We start from the raw sequence: 17,602 nt of genomic DNA, 5'->3' as shown, positions 1-17,602 counted from the left end.
TTGATGGCGGATTGTAATCCAGAAAGGTCCAAATGACAATGATCAGTGACAATTGGAGATTAAGCCGTAGTCAAAAAGCAAAAGACTTTGGACTGCAGAGTGGCTACAGAAATTGAAATCTACAGGTAACGCTAATACACACTAAATACACATAGTCATGCAATGCTTATGTTGTTAACATTAAGTTTAACAACAATAATAAATTGCACAGTTTGATGCAATATGAGCTAAGCGATCGTTACATTTATTGTAGGCCTAATGCTTTTTCCCTCAGTTGGTCAGAACAAAAGTGGCAGACATGTTACTTGTTCAGATGACATTTTCCGGTGAAAATTCCTACTTTGGTCATACTTCAAGGCTACAATCTGTGATTCTGAAATACTATCCACACCGGTGCTGTGACTGACAGCAAACATCAGATTCATCCGCGCTGAAAAGCTGTGCCGATGATGCATAATGCACGTGAAGATAATAATTCCGCATATAACTGCAATTGCAGGTTTCAAACAGAGATGGCGACTAAGAGGCAAATCTTACAGACAGCAGCTTTAAGGTATTTCAATAAACCTTAAAACCACTGCAGTACAATTCTCTAGATTTTTTAGGTCAATAATTATCAAAAACTGTTAAACTTTACCATTTGGATAGCCATAACATGATCATTAAGAAAATGTCCATCTCCAAATGTACCCAAAAGCCTATAAATCATAAATGCTTTTGTGTCTGCCTAGACCCTAACACCTTAGATGGCATAAAGGTCTTAATTCGCTTGAACCCCGATAAATGAGAATTAAAGGAATAGGCCACTTTTAAATAAACTTTTCCTGATAAATTACTCACCCCTATGTCATCCAAGATGTTCATGTCTTTCTTTCGGCAGTTGAAAAGAAATTAAGGTTTTTGAGGAAAACATTCCAGGATTTTTCTCCATATAGTCGATTTCAAAGGCTACCAACAGGTTGAAGATCCAAATTGCAGTTTCAGTGCAGCTTCAAAGAGCTTTAAATGATACCAGATGAGGAATAAGGGTCTTATCTAGCGAAACGATCGGTCATTTTCGAAAAAAATACAACCGTTTATGCTTTATAAACACAAAATATCGCCTTGAACGTACTTCCCGTTTCCACATTCTTCAAAACGCTTACGCTGAATGTCCTACACCTTCCCTATTCAACTTACGGAATGAACAAGGCGCCAGTTTCTTTTTTTCCATAAGTAGAATAGGGAAGGCGTAGGACATTCAGCGTAAGCATTTTGAAGAATGTAAAAACGGGAAGTATGTTCAAGGCGATATTTTGTGTTTATAAAGCATAAACGGTTGTGTTTTTTTTCGAAAATGGCCGATGGCTTCTCTAGATAAGACCCTTTTTCCTCGTCTGGTATCGTTTAAAGCTCTTTGAAGCTGCACTGAAACTGCAATTTGGACCTTCAACCTGTTGGTAGTCGCTGAAATCCACTATATGGAGAAAAATCCTGGATGTTTTCCTCAAAAACCTTAATTTCTTTTTGACTGACGAAAGAAAGACATGAACAATATGGATGACATGGGGGTGAGTAAATTATCAGGAAAAGTTTATTTAAAAGTGGACTAATCCTTTAATAACAGAGTATTTTCTGAGAGCTCCGACTTTTACCACGTGACGTACCACCTGACTGCTGCAGATTCATGATAGCGTTAGCATAGAAACGCATAATTCCTTGAACTTGAACCGCTCAAAGACAAGTTGAATGTCACGCATTGTCATGTCATAATTACGGTAATTACAACTTGATTTTAACACGGCTGTCACAGAAGATTATCAGTAAATAACTTCTTATTTTTAAATTTAGATCACAAAACTATCATATGACTTTATATGTAGAATATAAAGTAGTATACACTACGTTAATGGTGTTTATGTAGCCTACTGTTTGGACAGACATGACTGCTGTCGTTGTATGATAAACAAGCTATGTGAAGATTCTTCATTATCTTTTGTTTTCCACGAAAAAATAAGAAAATACGGAACGGCATGACATGAGGGTGAGTAACGACAGAATTTATATCTTCGGGGGAAGTAGCCTATCTCTAATTGTCACTCAGTGACTTTCCTGAAACATCTTTCTCTTGAAAATCGATTGGTCTCTTTATTTGTAACACTTTAGACAATCTTTAATTATTAACAATAGCTTATTGTAGCAGTAAAGCCTATAATGCGTATCATTTGGCGATTCAAGATGCCATTAAATTTAGTTTATATATTCATTTAAATAGCCTATGCATGGACTGCTGATCTGTTAAGCGCCGTGTTTGTTAAAGACTTTTAATTAAATTTGGGTTATTATAAAGTAGGCTAATTATTTAACTGCAGCAGTAGATAGACTCCTATCTAGTGGCCATCTATCTGCATGTGTCCCGTTAGAAAATCTGCAAAGCAAAGTGTTCTCCTTTAACTGCAGAGGTCTCCACATCCCCTCACACACCTTTACCAGCCTGTGTTCCTTCCTACAGAGAGCAAGAGGCGGAGGAGAGAAAGGAGATCGTAGATACGCATCCTTGTTGAAGTCAATGAGAACTTCTCTTCGGAGGAAACGGCCGTTAGTGAAGGAGCTTCAGGACGTTTGGAGATCTCAGAAATGCTTTTGATGGTCTCAGCCGGCGATATCGCTCCGTTCATGGTCAGAACAAAACTGAGAGACCATTTCAATGACTCAATGTGCTCGTTTTGAGGAGCAAAGGAGACGTTTCTGTAGGATTTTCAGTCCGGAGACGTGATGTCTGCTAGCGCTCGTGCCCTTCTCTTAGGTAAGTTTCCTCCTCGTGCTTGTGGAGTGATGTCTCTGCAGCGCGTGGCAAATTTGATCAGATGTAGATATTTAGTAGACTTTGTAGTAGTTTACTTGGTTGGTGATGTCAGTAGTTTCTGCTAATGTTACTTTTACACGACAATTGACAAAAATAAGATTATGGCAAGCTGTTTTAGCATTTTCTTTAAGCGTACTAGTCGCTATTTTTGTTACTAGTAGAACTGAGTAGGCTAATAGTGACTATTATTTTTTAGTTTCACTAGTAACTGTTTTATAGACATTAGTATATATTCCTGTAGTGATTAGTATCATAGGCTATTTACTTCTTTGCTACAGTACTTGTCACTATTCCATTTTTTTGTTTAGTAACAATTTCACATTTTCGCCACTAAAGTCTATGTTGGTCTGTGATTCAGATGTCAACAATTCACTTCTGATTCTATTCCAGTTGTTGCTGGTATAAGTTTTACTAGGCATATGTTATTGTTTACTTGTTTTAAGTAATGGATTAGACAAAATAGCTATTTTATAGTTCAATCTTATTAGTAGATTAAAAAGTGATTAAATATTAAAGTGGCTTGCCATAACCAGGTATACTTCAACCTTACATGTGCTGTATTATTCAGCATCCAGATATATTATGCATTCATTTATTAATGCCTTCCTGTCCGTGAATTAAGTTATGCTTTCAGGTGTTGTCCACAAGTGATGTTAAATGCATGTTTCACAGCCTTTTTTACAAACTCTCTGCGTTGCAATATCTTAAATGATGCCGTACTACAAGATAACTATTTTAATGTTGAAAATGAATTTGAAAGCAAATTTCTTCATGTTTCTGTAATTGAAAATTGCATATATTTAGCGTTTAATTCTGACACATAGGGTGAAATCTGGTAAAAAGGGCAACGTTTTGGTCTAAAGCAGCATTAAAATGTCTCTGCACATTTTCCAGACTGCGCGTTTTGTATTAAGTCAGGTCCCTTCTATCATTTTATGTTAAAATATGAAACAAAAAACAACTGTTTAAACCCAAGAGCTATTTAAATGTCAGAAGTCTCCCTCAGTATCAACATCACTATGTGCACTTACAGTAAAACGGGCCAGTATTTCAAAATCATAATTGTGAACAAAGAAATGAATGCTATGTGTGAAAAGCTGCTATTATGATTTTATATTTTCCCTTCAATACTCTGTAAAATTAGTTGTCCTGCAAACTCAGACCAATCAAACCATTTCATGCCTGTAAAGTATTATTGTCTATCTGGCACATTTTACATTGTGACCTATTTTACCAGACATCATCCTAGATATAACTAGATTTGCATGTCCTTAAGAAAATGTCAGTTCTTAGTTGCAAGTCAGCAAAAAAAAAAGTTTTAGTTTAGTTTTAGGCTTTGGTTCTGTGTAAATTAAATTTGCTGCTGTCATGATGTTCAGTGTGTGTCTTATTTCCAGTTGGCTGCTGGAGAATCAACACATGAGTTTGAATTTGTGTGTAAGCCATTTTACTTGTAATGTGATATATTTCAGAGTGTATCTGGATATTCAGTGAGCAAAAATGTGGATTTCTATCCATCGGGAATTGTTTGTGTCATGAAAAAAGGTCTCTGTATGACAGGTGGTTGGAGGAGAGTGACTAAAAAAAATGAGAGGGCTTGATGACATCAGACGAAAAGGACATTTAGTTATTGTGTTTTAAGTTATAAGTGCTTTTTCATTTAGAATAACTTTGGCTGATGAACCATTCACAATAAGACCAGAAACAAGTAATAATAATTTATTGTTGACTTAAGTTCTGTAGCACTGCATGCTCTGTAAATTACCGCAGCATGTGTGCTTTCTTTTACTGCCGTTTACTGAAGTGTTGTGACTAGAGTAGACAATAAGCGGCATAGAGAGACGCGAAGCGCTTGAGTCCTCCGACTCGCACGCATACAACAGCAAACGCCACAGCAATTATCATGATGAGCACTTTCATTAGTTGCATTAAAACAACTGTGCTAGACAAGCCATGCAAACAACACAACATATCACAACACCATCATTCACACCCCGCAGACACGCCAACACAACACAGCTGTAGAGCTGTCTGTCCATCTATCTGTCTATCTAATGGCTTTGAAATTTACTTGGTTTTTGGCTTTTCGTCTGGAAATAATTGATCATTGTCTAATAGTAAAGAACATCTTATTCCCTATAGCGGCAATTATCACTCCGGCAGTTCTAAATAGAGGTTTTCTGAACAGCACAAACTGTTTTGTTTGTTTGATTATTCTCTCTCCTAGAGCAACTTGTGTTTTTTTCCCTGAGAAATGTGCTCATGATGCAGTAGCAGAGGTGCTGCCAAACTAAAATCTGCTACTGTTCATGTTACATTTGAGGGGCTGGATTCATTAAGAGTTTTCTCATTAAATGCTGTTATTTTACATTCAGTTTTAAAATTTGCACAACAAAATGTTATATAAAAATTAGGAATGCACCATATACCATATGTCAATTATCTGCATTATATTATATTATATTATATTATATTATATTATATTATATTATATTATATTATATTATATTATATTATATTATATTATATTATATTATATACAACATATTGTTCTGGTTCTCGAATCTGATTGGCTGATAGGTCTTTCCAGCCATGCAATATTCTACTAGTATCACCATAGGAACCATTTCACTGTTTGAATCACTCCACTTTCAGCATTTCTCACAGCAAGTGTCATGGCGTACAAGCAAGTTCACCATATTTTTAAAGATACCAAGGTTGTTGTGTAAGAGGTGAGAATGAAGTTATTTAGACCTCAAATATACAAATTATGTGTAAACATGTCACATAATTTGCGGAACATTTGTTAGATATATAAAAATTAGGCATGCATGATATACCGTCAATTATCTGCATTAGATATTTTTAAAAATTTATATCACCTGATATTGTGCATCCCCCTATATTATATTATATTATATTATATTATATTATATTATATTATATTATATTATATTATTATTTTTAAACTTTTTATATATTGTTGTTATTATTATTCAGTTTTAAGATTTGCACAACAAAAAGTTTTTGTTATATATTATCCAGTTTTAAGACTATATATATAACAATTAGGCATGCATTATATACCATGTCAATTTTCTTAAAAAAACAAACAAACATCTGATATAAAAATTAAAAGAATTTCCACTATTTTTATATTTATATGACATTTTCCATAAATTTACGTTCACTTAAATGTATTCTTTAAAAACACTCCATGGGTTTCATGTGACGTCACTGTATTTTATCGCCGCCATATTTGTGTCCGGTCACAGCTGCGCGCTCTGTTTAAGTCTATGGTGACAGCAGCTACAACTACCAGAGGAAGGCCAACGAAACACTCTCACAAGGTTCACAACAAATTTACAATATGTCTGGGATATGTGGTGCTGTTAGCTGTTTCAACAGTCGTCAGAACTGCACATTTATTTGATCCCAAAGGAGTTAGATCGGCAGAATTATTGACTTCATTCAGAAAGGACCACACCACTGGCAGCCAAACAGAAATGCACAACATTAATAACTGCTGGGACTGTCATTTACATAACATTATAATTGTATACAATATTGTATTCAAATATTGTGAATTCTAGTTGCTGTGTTTATATCTGTTAATTACCTTAAAGCGCTTTATTTTACAGATGTTCATTCAGCACGTGCAGCTCAAATAATAGGCTACTATCAAAATGAGATGATTTGAGAAAAGAATCTGTTATTGTTCGTGATCCTTATTAATCAAACCATGTGCTGCTGAATATAATACGAGAACAATATAAGAGCTAGTTATTAAAAATAATGCATAATTTTTTTTAAAAATATGAAAGTTTTAATATTACTGTAAACATTTTAATGACTTAATCATTGCTGTTTGAGCTGCGCACGCTGAAGCTGAAGAGAATAAAAACACGTAAACAAAGTTAATTAACTCAAAGGTACACATCCTATATAGGGTAATTCATATATATTTATACAAGATCGACATAAAATTACAACTTATATATTAGCACAAAATCATGCACGCATACTTGAACTAAGTAATGTAGTCAGCTCGTGTCGTGAATTTGTTCATCCTGTAATAACACACCAAAACACAGCAACTAGAATTCACAATATTTGAATACAATATTGTATATAATTATAATGTTATGTAAATGACAGTCCCAGCAGTTATTAATGTTGTGCATTTCTGTTTGGCTGCCAGTGGTGTGGTCCTTTCTGAATGAAGCCAATAATTCTGCCGATCTAACTCCTTTGGGATCAAATAAATGTGCAGTTCTGACGACTGTTGAAACGGCTAACAGCACCACATATCCCAGACATATTGTAAATTTGTTGTGAACCTTGTGCGAGTGTTTCGTTGGCCTTCCTCTGGTAGTTGTAGCTGCTGTCACCATAGACTTAAAAAGAGCGCGCAGCTGTGACCGGACACAAATATGGCGGCGGGCATAGCGGAAGTGACGTCTTTGAAACCCATGGATAATTGAATAATACTGTTAAATGTCATTTTTTGCAAATTAAATATCATTTGAATATCCATTTTTCATATTGTACATTATAATGTTGTGATGTTTAAATTAATTTGTAGTATTTGAAACGACTAGTATTAGTGTTTTTTTAAAAAAATAAAAAAAAATTATTTAGTTATTTATTTCAACTAAATAGTATAGAGTTTTAATATCCGCCTATTGTTTTTATTATTGACCATAACATAAAATAATTATTAGCTAATCAGTATCAGCAAGAATTTTAATATGGGTGCATCCCTATCCCTAATATAAAACAAAGCTTTTTCCATTGCTTAAAACGACCATTTGTTGCAGCATACTCAAATAAAGAGTGTGTTAAGAAGCAGATCTAAGATCGGTCTATTTTTAGATAGATCTCCAGGGGCAGCAAAGTATCTGTCAAGTATAAAGATGACATGGGCATCCAGAACCAGAGGTCAGGAAGTGACATCCTGCTGTGTGCTGCCTTCCCCCTCTTTCAGTGTCTCTCTCGCTCTCGCTCTCTCTGCCCTGTGAATGTTGCTGTCAAACAGACTTTAATAACAAAAGCTGCATGTAGCGTTCTGAAATATGGAGTATCTCCTTACTTGACCTCAGTGTCTCTAACCCTAACCCTGCTGAGACCACAACCTTTCTATGCCAGTGGCCCATTCACTGCGAGTGTCTGCATTTACTTGCACAAATGCAGCGAGATAATAAGATCATTTGTGCTTGTGCCATAACAGAAAAATGTTTCTCTATGTCATAGTAAATGTTTTCATCCTGATATTTCATGGCAAAATTACATTAATATTTAATAGTTTGTTTATAATTTATTAATTTATGCTTGCTAAATGAACGTCCCTACATTACTTTCTTAGACACCATAAATACTGTATAGTGCCTTCAGTAATGAAACCATTTGTACAAAGAAGCTCAATACACTTCCCACAGGATTATGAGCCATATTAAAGCGCACACCAACAAAAAGCAGGGAGTAACTAGCCTATGTGTGTGTGTTTTCAGACGGCTGTGGTAATTCAGTAACTTGAGTCAGGAACTGTAGTGTGTCTTTTTTTCAGCACCTAGCTCTAATTCAGCTCCTGATGAGCCCCCGGCTTCACATGGACCATGTCAGTTGTGTGTGTGTGTGTGTGTGTGTGTGTGTGCGTGTGTGAACATCCCCATGGGGACCCAGTGCTGTCTTTAATTAGTAGAGCACATCACAGCAGGGCCGGCCCTCACTGAGAGCCGTGTCATTCCGTTCAGAGAAATCACAGTGACATCCTTTCTCCCACCAGACACACAGCACCAGCCACTTACCTCCTCTATACACACACACAGTTTAACATGCATAGACCTACACACATGCACACACACGCTGATATCAATCACACAGCTGTACATGTGCACAACACATCCAAAAAACAGTCCAGCGGTGTTGCTGTATGAGTGAGTGTGGGATGGTCTGTTTTGATGGGTGTTTTGATGGGTGTGATATTGTACATTGTCTTATTGACCGTATGACACCTTACACCTTACAACAAGTGAAAAGAAGATAAAAATAACCTGAGTTGTACGCTGCAAAAAAAAATAAAAAAAATGAAACTCTAGATGGCACAGGCTGTTAGGTCCTTAACTCTGCTTGCAATCACATCAATCTCTGTAGGGCACACCTCATTGGTTCCTGCTGTATCAGTAGCCTATGAGCTCGATGCTCAACTTTCAAATACTTGGTCAGCATTTGCTGTAGGAGTTGCAGCGCGCTTTCAGAAACCCTCCACCTTCCCCAGCTCCACCTGTATAGATCTGCTATAGGTAATTCATGTACACTATATTGTATAGCAGCCGCATGCCTTACTTGCTCACAGCAGCGTGTCGTGTATGTATTGGCAGTATAAGTGCCGCACTTGCTCTGCAGCAGCAGCAGTAACAGCAGATCTATTCCACCAAGACCAAACATTTCAACATTGTCATATCCATTACCGTGCCAAACACTCAGAGAGTTGTCATGAGAGAAATACATATATCTCAAAGGTGCCTGTAAAGACATTTATAATGTTTCAAAAGATTTCCATATCAAAGATGCTGATCTTTTCTCTAAACGAATCCTGAAAAAAATGCATCACAGTTTCCACAAAAATATTAAGCAGCACAACTGTTTTCAGCATTGATAATGATAAGAAATATGCCTTGAGCACCAAATCAGCATATTAGAATGATTTCTGAAGGATCATGTGACACTGAAGACTAGAGTAATGATGCTGAAAATTCAGCTTTTGCCATCGCAGGTATAAATTGCATTTTAAAATATATTAACATATAGAAGAGTTATTTAAATTGTAATAATATTTTACAGTATTACTGTTTTCATGGCAGTTTTGATAAAATAAATGCATGTTCTTTTAAAAATATTAAACTTTTAATATTTATATACTTATATATAAATATAATATTAATATTTATTTAATATTTATATACTTATATATATATATATATATATATATATATATACTACGTTCAAAAGTTTAATATTTTCAAAAGAACATGCATTTCAGAGCTGCTACTAACGATTATTTTTTCGATTAGTCGACTAATCTAACGATTATTTTTATTAAATTTTTTTATTAATTTAGTGTTCTTTTTTTTGATTAGCGAATGAATCATTTGGATAACTTTACAAAAAAAATTATAAGTACAACTTCTAATATAATATTTAAACTTTTATTTATTTTTTTTTTTCAATTGACTGACTTCTCATGTGATTTATGAGCTTCTACAACTTTTGACCTTCTAACTGAACTCCTTTCCACAAACTGATCGTAGAAATAAAAACAGTATAAATAAAAATAGTAACATTTTACAATAAGGTCTCATTTATTAACATTAATGTATTAACCAACATCAACTAACAATGAGCAATATATTTGTTACAGTATTTATTAATCTTTGTTTATGTTAGTTAATAAAAATAGTCATTCATTGTTAGTTCGTGATAGTTCACAGTACATAAACTAATGTTAACAAATGAAACCTTATTGTTTGTGTTTAATAAGATTAAGAGAAAACTGTTATTAATTTTTATGGTAACACTTTACAATAAGTGCAACCATAATCGCACTCTCTCAACATTCAAAGTGCAAATAAGACCAATTTTTTTCTTTGATACAGAGCTAAGAGATGGTTACAACTACACTGCCCAGCCTAAAATAGCTTTCATATTGAGAGATATCTGTATTCATCAGAAATCTCATTTGAATGCACCCACGCGTTTACTTTCACTTTCATGATCGCGCGTAACTCTGTAAATATGGAGCGGCGGCGACCATTATCCAACTGAATTAAATGTTTTTTTATTTAAATACAAAGCAAAACGACAGTGGAGGCATAATGTAATCGTAGCGGTGACATATTCTTTCCTAATCATCCTAACACTCTGTCATGGCAATATCACGATATCACATTTTAATATCGCGTCGCACCCCTAGTGCTCGTGCATCGCAGTTGTGCTGCCGCGGTACGCCATCTCGGTTTTGCAAAGGGAACAAAGGACCATTTTATTTGGCCTCTGTTTAAAGTATTCCCATACTTTTGATAATCGTGGTCTAGGTTTTTGTGATAGAATAGAACTTTCTCCATTCCCAGTAGCAGAAGCCGCCATTATGGGAGATGAATGTAAACATTGTGACGCGTCGACGCATTTCACGCACGTCGCCGTATTTTCGTAGTCGCCGTAATCGATGACGTTGATGCGTCGTTGCAGCACTAATATATATATATATATATATATATATATATATATATATATATATATATATATATATATATATATATATATATATTTACATTTTGTTATTGACTCCTTTTGTGTTCCACACAACAAAACATGGTATTTTTAGTCTAAAATGAAGATAGGACTCGATCAGACTTCCAAAATTTAGACATGGATGGATGGAATTTATGGATGGATGGAATTTATGGATGGATGGATGGATGGATAGATAGATAGATAGATAGATAGATAGATAGATAGATAGATAGATAGATAGATAGATAGATAGATAGATAGATAGATAGATAGATAGATAGATAGATAGATAGATAGATAGATAGATAGATAGATAGATAGTATATACTATGAGAGCATACAGACATCTTGTAAAGGATGTTTTAAATTCTCTCTGCCCATCCCTTGTGCTTTTAGTGTATGTTGGTCATCATTGCATTTGAAGTGTCTCATGGCACAGGCCACTCTGACCTACAAATCTCACGGCACTCAGAGACACGAGTGTGGCAAACGGCAAACAGATTGTGGAGGAGCATTTGAGGCTCAGAGCTGGAATGATCTCCTTTACTCCTGGTATTCCTGAGACACCGTGAAACGGTTTAGATTTACTGTAATCCAAACCACATGCTCTCACCTCATGCTTTCATTGTGGAAAGACCAAAATATTTCTTTCAAAAATATTTGGGGGAGGTTTGCGTTTCAGAGTTACTTCTGGATTTATAGGCGGCCCGACAGAATGATGTTACCTGAGGCATTGGCGGGGATTTACAGGGTGCTTTTTGAGAAAACATTTTTTTTTAAATATAAAATGTATCTTTATTTTTGTTTCCTTTTTTTCTTTTGCTTTCGACCACCCTGAAGATGAATTCTTACATTTGGATAAGAGTCGCATTTCTTTATAAATGGGAGGGAAAACGAGAACTACTATAGAATATTATTTTTTATAAGCTTTTAGTGCCAAGAATGAAACTTAAATCACACCCCTCCTCCAGGATTACAAACGATTCACTCTAAACATTTATTAACTCTGCTGTCCACTGCAACGTGTCACCCATTTGATAAATGAGCAAAACCTTTTAATATGAGAAGCCAGACAAACAAAGAGTGATGGATGTGTTTAATATATTAATTAATCTTGTGAATTATACTTAATGTCTATGAAAAGCATCTGTTGTTGATTAACACAGCATGTATGTATATATATATATATATATATATATATATATATATATATATATATATATATATATATATATATATATATATATATATATATATTTTTTTTATTTTTTTTTTCCAAATTGAACAAAAGCATTTGCTGTTATGCACTTACAGTGGAAACCTGGCTAGAAAGTGACTGGAGGTTAGAAAAGCATAAGTAGGAAGCTCAAATTATTATATTTTCTTCTAAAGCACTTTCATAACTTGTTTTTGAGCTGTCTTAATCATTTTCTCGGTGGACGAACTTCTGGTTATGCATTTCTGACAGATAACGTTGTAGTTGGCACACATGCTGGAAGAAGCTAATGAGGTTTTCTCCTTCTCTCTAGTTCTTTCTTGCTTTCTTTCCCTTACTTTTTTTTACAGAACATATGGCACCAACACTTCTGTTTTTTTTTTTTACGAGTCGTTAGACATAACTTCTTAAAGTAACTGAGCTGTTCCACTGCACTGCACATGTGTGATTTTTTTTTGCTCTAATTGCTCCTGTTGAATCAGTGCATTCTGTTCACCTACAGAAACAAAAGCAGCAGCAGTTTTTGCCATTGCGCATCGCTCATCCCTTCACGGTTAATACACCCAGAAGGAACACCCGCAGGCTGCGTTTGGCAACTTTCTGATTATGGTGCAGGACTCAAGATGTATTTAAAATGAGGTGTCCCTTGAACGTAATACAGCACAGAAAGCTCTGGGAAAATCCTAGTTAATTTTATATTTTGTTTTTGGGATTTTGCCACTCTTTAATGATATGTAGCATGAGAGTGAAGGGAAACTGCAGTGGAAAGACAGATGGAATGGGATTAAAATATGGCACAAATTCAATCAAACCCATCTCTTCCTCCCATTTTGCATGCTATCCATCCTAAATAGTAAGAATCAGAATTAGTGCATCTAAAGCTGCCTTCACGTTCTATCGTAAATTTCCTATTTCCCATTTCTGAAGTTGTGATCACGAACTTGTCGCATACAAGTGATTTATTGTCGGAAAGAACAGGAATTATGGAGGACATCAGGTTTATTCTTGCCTATTTATTGGGAAAATCTTATTAAAACCAAAATTATATTGTCAAATTTATTGACAACCAAAGTCATCTTGATATTCACCTTGCTGACAGTTCTGGAAATTCAGTCAAACACAGGCTATTTTTGCTGTGTATAAAACACACAATATGCTTCAATTGATTATTCATATATGTAAATATGCACCACTTTAACGACAAGACAAGGCGATGTAGTTGACCTAATAATAATAAAAAACTAATAAAGAAAACCAGTCACAGACATGCAATCGTTCTCCCCTCCACCATGTTTAAAGTTTATGGCCTGCCCAACTCTGGAACTTTGGTATCCCTGAGCTTCCCAGTGGAAAATTTGACTTGAGAGGGCATTCATCCAATTTTTAACTAGGAAACTCTTATTTACGATAATTCTGATAGCATGTGAAGGCAGCATTAAATCATATTGTATGCTAAGAAAAATAGTGTTCTTAAATAGCGCTGCACGATATATCAAAATAAAATCGACATCAGATATGGCTCAGTGCGATTGTCAAATCACACAGATTTAGATTTAATTAAATAAATATATGCTCTTGTGGTTTTAGAAGCATGGCGTTTATATACATGTAGTTAAAAATACAGTGTTTAAGTGTTTCAGAACAACTCGGTTAATTTACTGTGAATCGAGCTGTTCAGTGATATGCACAGGGCAGCAACTTCACTCACTTCAACCGTCAACACATATTTTTATTTGCTGGCAACCTGTCAAAATAAAAGCTTGGTGGGTAACCATTTGAAAATTAAGAAATTATAGGGTTAGTTCACCCAAATATAAAAATTCAGTCATCATTTACTCACCCTCATGTTGTTCCAAACCCATAAGACTTTCGTTCGTCTTTGGAACATAAACTAAGATATCTTAATGTAATTTGACAGATTTCTATCCCTCCATTGACAGTCTATGCAACTTCCATTTTGTTGCTTCAAAAAGTTCATAAAGAGATCGTAGAACAAATCCATATGAATTGAGTGGTTTAGTCCAAATTTTCTCAAGAGACACGATCACTTTATATGATGAACAGATTGAATTTAGGCTTTTATTCACAAACATTCATCAACTCACACATCAGTTGTGGTAAACAGAAGCTCAAGCATGTTCTCTTGATGCGCGAGAACCAATGAGGTTCATTCTCGTGTGTTACGCATCACGTTTGAGTTTCTGTAAGAATCAATGAGGTTTGTTCTCGTGCGTCAAGCAGTTTCGGTTAAGCTTTTGTTTATGTTCACTAATCAATGTTTATATGTGAATAAAAGCCTAAATTCAATCTGTTCATCATATAAAGCGATCGTGTCTCTTGAAAAAATTTGGACTAAACCACTCAATTCATATTATGGATTTGTTCTACGATCTCTTTATGAACTTTTTGAAGTGTCAAAGTTGTAGTTGCATAAGACTGTCAATAGAGAGACAGAAATCTCACTGATTTCATTTATAATATCTTTATTTGTTTATAAATTCTTCATTTTAGGTTTGGAATAACATGAGGGTGAGTAAATGATGACAATTTTTTTGTGAACTATCCCTTTAAAATGTAAATATTGCTATTGTAATTTTACAGTAAAATAATATTATTTTTTATAACTCATTTTTTATTTTATTTTACAGTACAATAGTGTTATTACAATATATGTCTTATTTTGTTTAATATTTTTATTTAATAATAATCACAATAAAATCATAATAATTATTATTATTTTACAGTCATATAGGTCAAAAACAGCAGAAATGTGGCCTATGAAAACTTAAGTGGAAAGGTTCTTTTTAAAAAAAAATTCAATAGTAAAAAAACTTTACAGTGAAGGATTTTGCCATTTTAAAAAAGTCTTCAGAGTAAAGTAATTTTTCTGCTTTTTTAAAAATTATATTTATTTTCCATGCAGATGACCCCAACAAAATTACCCCACAAATAAACACTAACTATTCAAGTCAATTATTAAAAAATCCTGTTTTTTTCTATCGCAATATGTATCGTAGAAAATCAAAATATCGCAATGGCATTTTTTTTTCCAATATTGTGCAGCTCTGTTCTAAAATATATCAGATATATTGCCTTTTTAATCTGCAAATGTTGTGAGAAGCAACTTGTGAATAAAGCCTCTTTCTGTAGTCAAGGTCAGTAGGCCTGGGAAGAGTCTAGGGAGTCAGATAAAATGTTTCCAATTACGTCAGGTGGGATATTGATGAGGATGAAGATGAACTACAAAGTGTACACATATGATAAAAGGAAGAAAGAGGCCTTATGATAATCTGTTCATTTGCTTATCCAATCAACTTTGAAAGTCTTTGTTCAATGAAAAATGAATATGAATGATTTTACTGAATAAATACTCTGTTTTGTTTAGAATTCATTTTGTAACTCATTGAGATATATTTCGGTTGTAAGAGAGACTACCCTGGATTTCAAGTAAATTTTATTTAAATTTTTACCATTGAGTGGCCTGACTTTAATTTTATTGGTGAATTTCCACAATGAGAGTTTCCACTCTTAAACTGCAGTATTAGCATGTAAGCGGACCGCTGAAGGGCCTGCCTGAAATAACCTGAGTCTCTTGTCGGTACAATTGGGTTCAACCTCCCCAGCCCTCAGGAGCTGACACCTTCCTCCTATTGTTAGTTAAATACTGAGGGCTTGTGTGTGAGCTGTGAAAAGCTGTATTTTAAAAGGGCTGTCTGGTGTTATTTGCGGTACGGAGGAGGACGAGTCAATACAGGTGCTGCCGCGGCCGCGTGTCGGGCTGCTGTTTCCTGCTGCGTCTATTCTGAGCAGCTTTACCTTGGCGTTCATGTGGTGTGACAGCTTAACTGCAGTGCGCATCCCTGCTGGAACAGACGAAAGGCGAAGGTCTCGCTCAGATGCCCGGTGTTCCTCAGCGTGAGCCGAAATCTGGCATTTAAAAAGAGGCATGCCATTTACTGTGTCCAGCAACAGAGGAAAAACAAGATCCTAGGAGAAATCTGCCATGGGAAAAAGGTTATGTTGATAAAGTCCTTTTTGTTTGATTTTATTATTTATAGACCAAGCCGAATTTCTAATAGAAGGATATTACGTTTTATTTGCTTTAAGGTATATTGTGCTCTAAGGGATAGATCACTCAAAAAAAAATAATAATAATAATTCTGTCATCATTAATTCCCCTTCATGTCATTCCCAAACTATGGAAGCTTGTTTCTGCCATGAAATAAAAAAATAAAAAAGGTAATTGAGACTTTTTATCTCGCAATTGCAAGTTTATATCACACAATTCTTAGAAAAAATCACCAGAATTGTGAGATAAAGTCATTTTTTATTTTATTTTTATTTAGTGGTGGAAACAACCTGTATGTTGACGCTGCTCTTTTCAGTGTACCATTCAAGCTCCAAAAATCATGTTTGATTTTTTTTTTTAACTTCCAATATTCGCCATACATGTTGACTCAGATCCCAAATCAGAAGACCAACCTGAACCTCATCTCTATGGATTTGATGCTGGAGTAATCCTGTGTTTGCATCTCTCTTGTATTTACTACTACATGACATGCACAAATTGGTGGGCGGGGCTAAAGAGCTAATGATGTAGAAGTGGATGAGCTATGGCAGAGGGGGAGATTTTTAGTAAAATTCCTTCAAATCTATTGTATAAATTGAAATGCACAGATTGTATGGATTAGATTTATGGTGTTTTTATGGTGCATTTTTGCTCGACAGCCTCTGGTAACCATTAACTTTCATTTAATGGAACAGAGTAGCTTGAACATACAAATGAACATAGTGCCAAACATCTCCTTTTGTGTTTAGTAGAAAAACGCCATAAGGAAGAGCAAATAATGACTTTTTTTTTCTTTTTTTTTTTTTTTTAAATCTATCCCTTTAATCACTAGGAAACATTGGATCTGAGGTATTTTTTGATGTTACAATAACAAGAAATTCGTCAAGGCAAGCGGAACGGTAGGGAATAAAAAGGGCCTTCCATCGGCCGAATGTCTCTTGATTAACATTACTCATCTCAACAGCGTATGTCTTTCTCTCTCTCTCCATTGACCTCTCCTCTGTACTGCTCCTGTGACTTTGAGTAATGCTGAATCCAGGGCAGAGTTTCCACTGCCTCCCCTTAATGAGCTAATTAAGTCCATGGCTTGCAGTTTTAAAGTAGCTGTTCCTCTGGTATGCATAGGAAATCTCAGCAAACATACAGACTTTGGGTTTGCATGGAAGATCATCTCTGACAT

The 17,602-nt window shown here is 34.9% G+C and overlaps 1 protein-coding gene across 1 annotated transcript in view; it reads left to right on the top strand.

Annotated features, from left to right (window-relative positions):
* Positions 1-2,582: 2,582 nt before the first annotated feature.
* LOC137028602 (CXADR-like membrane protein) overlaps positions 2,583-17,602 on the top strand; it is a 76,086-nt gene continuing 61,066 nt past the window's right edge. Inside the window, exon 1 of the mRNA XM_067397605.1 lies at positions 2,583-2,785. Within this exon, the coding sequence (XP_067253706.1) occupies positions 2,755-2,785 (31 nt within the window). The 5' untranslated portion in view covers positions 2,583-2,754. The remainder of the gene's footprint in view (positions 2,786-17,602) is intronic.

This window comes from Chanodichthys erythropterus, chromosome 10 (genome assembly GCF_024489055.1).
Source record: "Chanodichthys erythropterus isolate Z2021 chromosome 10, ASM2448905v1, whole genome shotgun sequence".
NCBI classification, from domain to species: Eukaryota; Metazoa; Chordata; class Actinopteri; order Cypriniformes; family Xenocyprididae; genus Chanodichthys; species Chanodichthys erythropterus.
The sequence above is the reverse complement of the archived record's forward strand: the minus strand, read 5'-3'. Positions and strand labels throughout refer to the sequence as shown.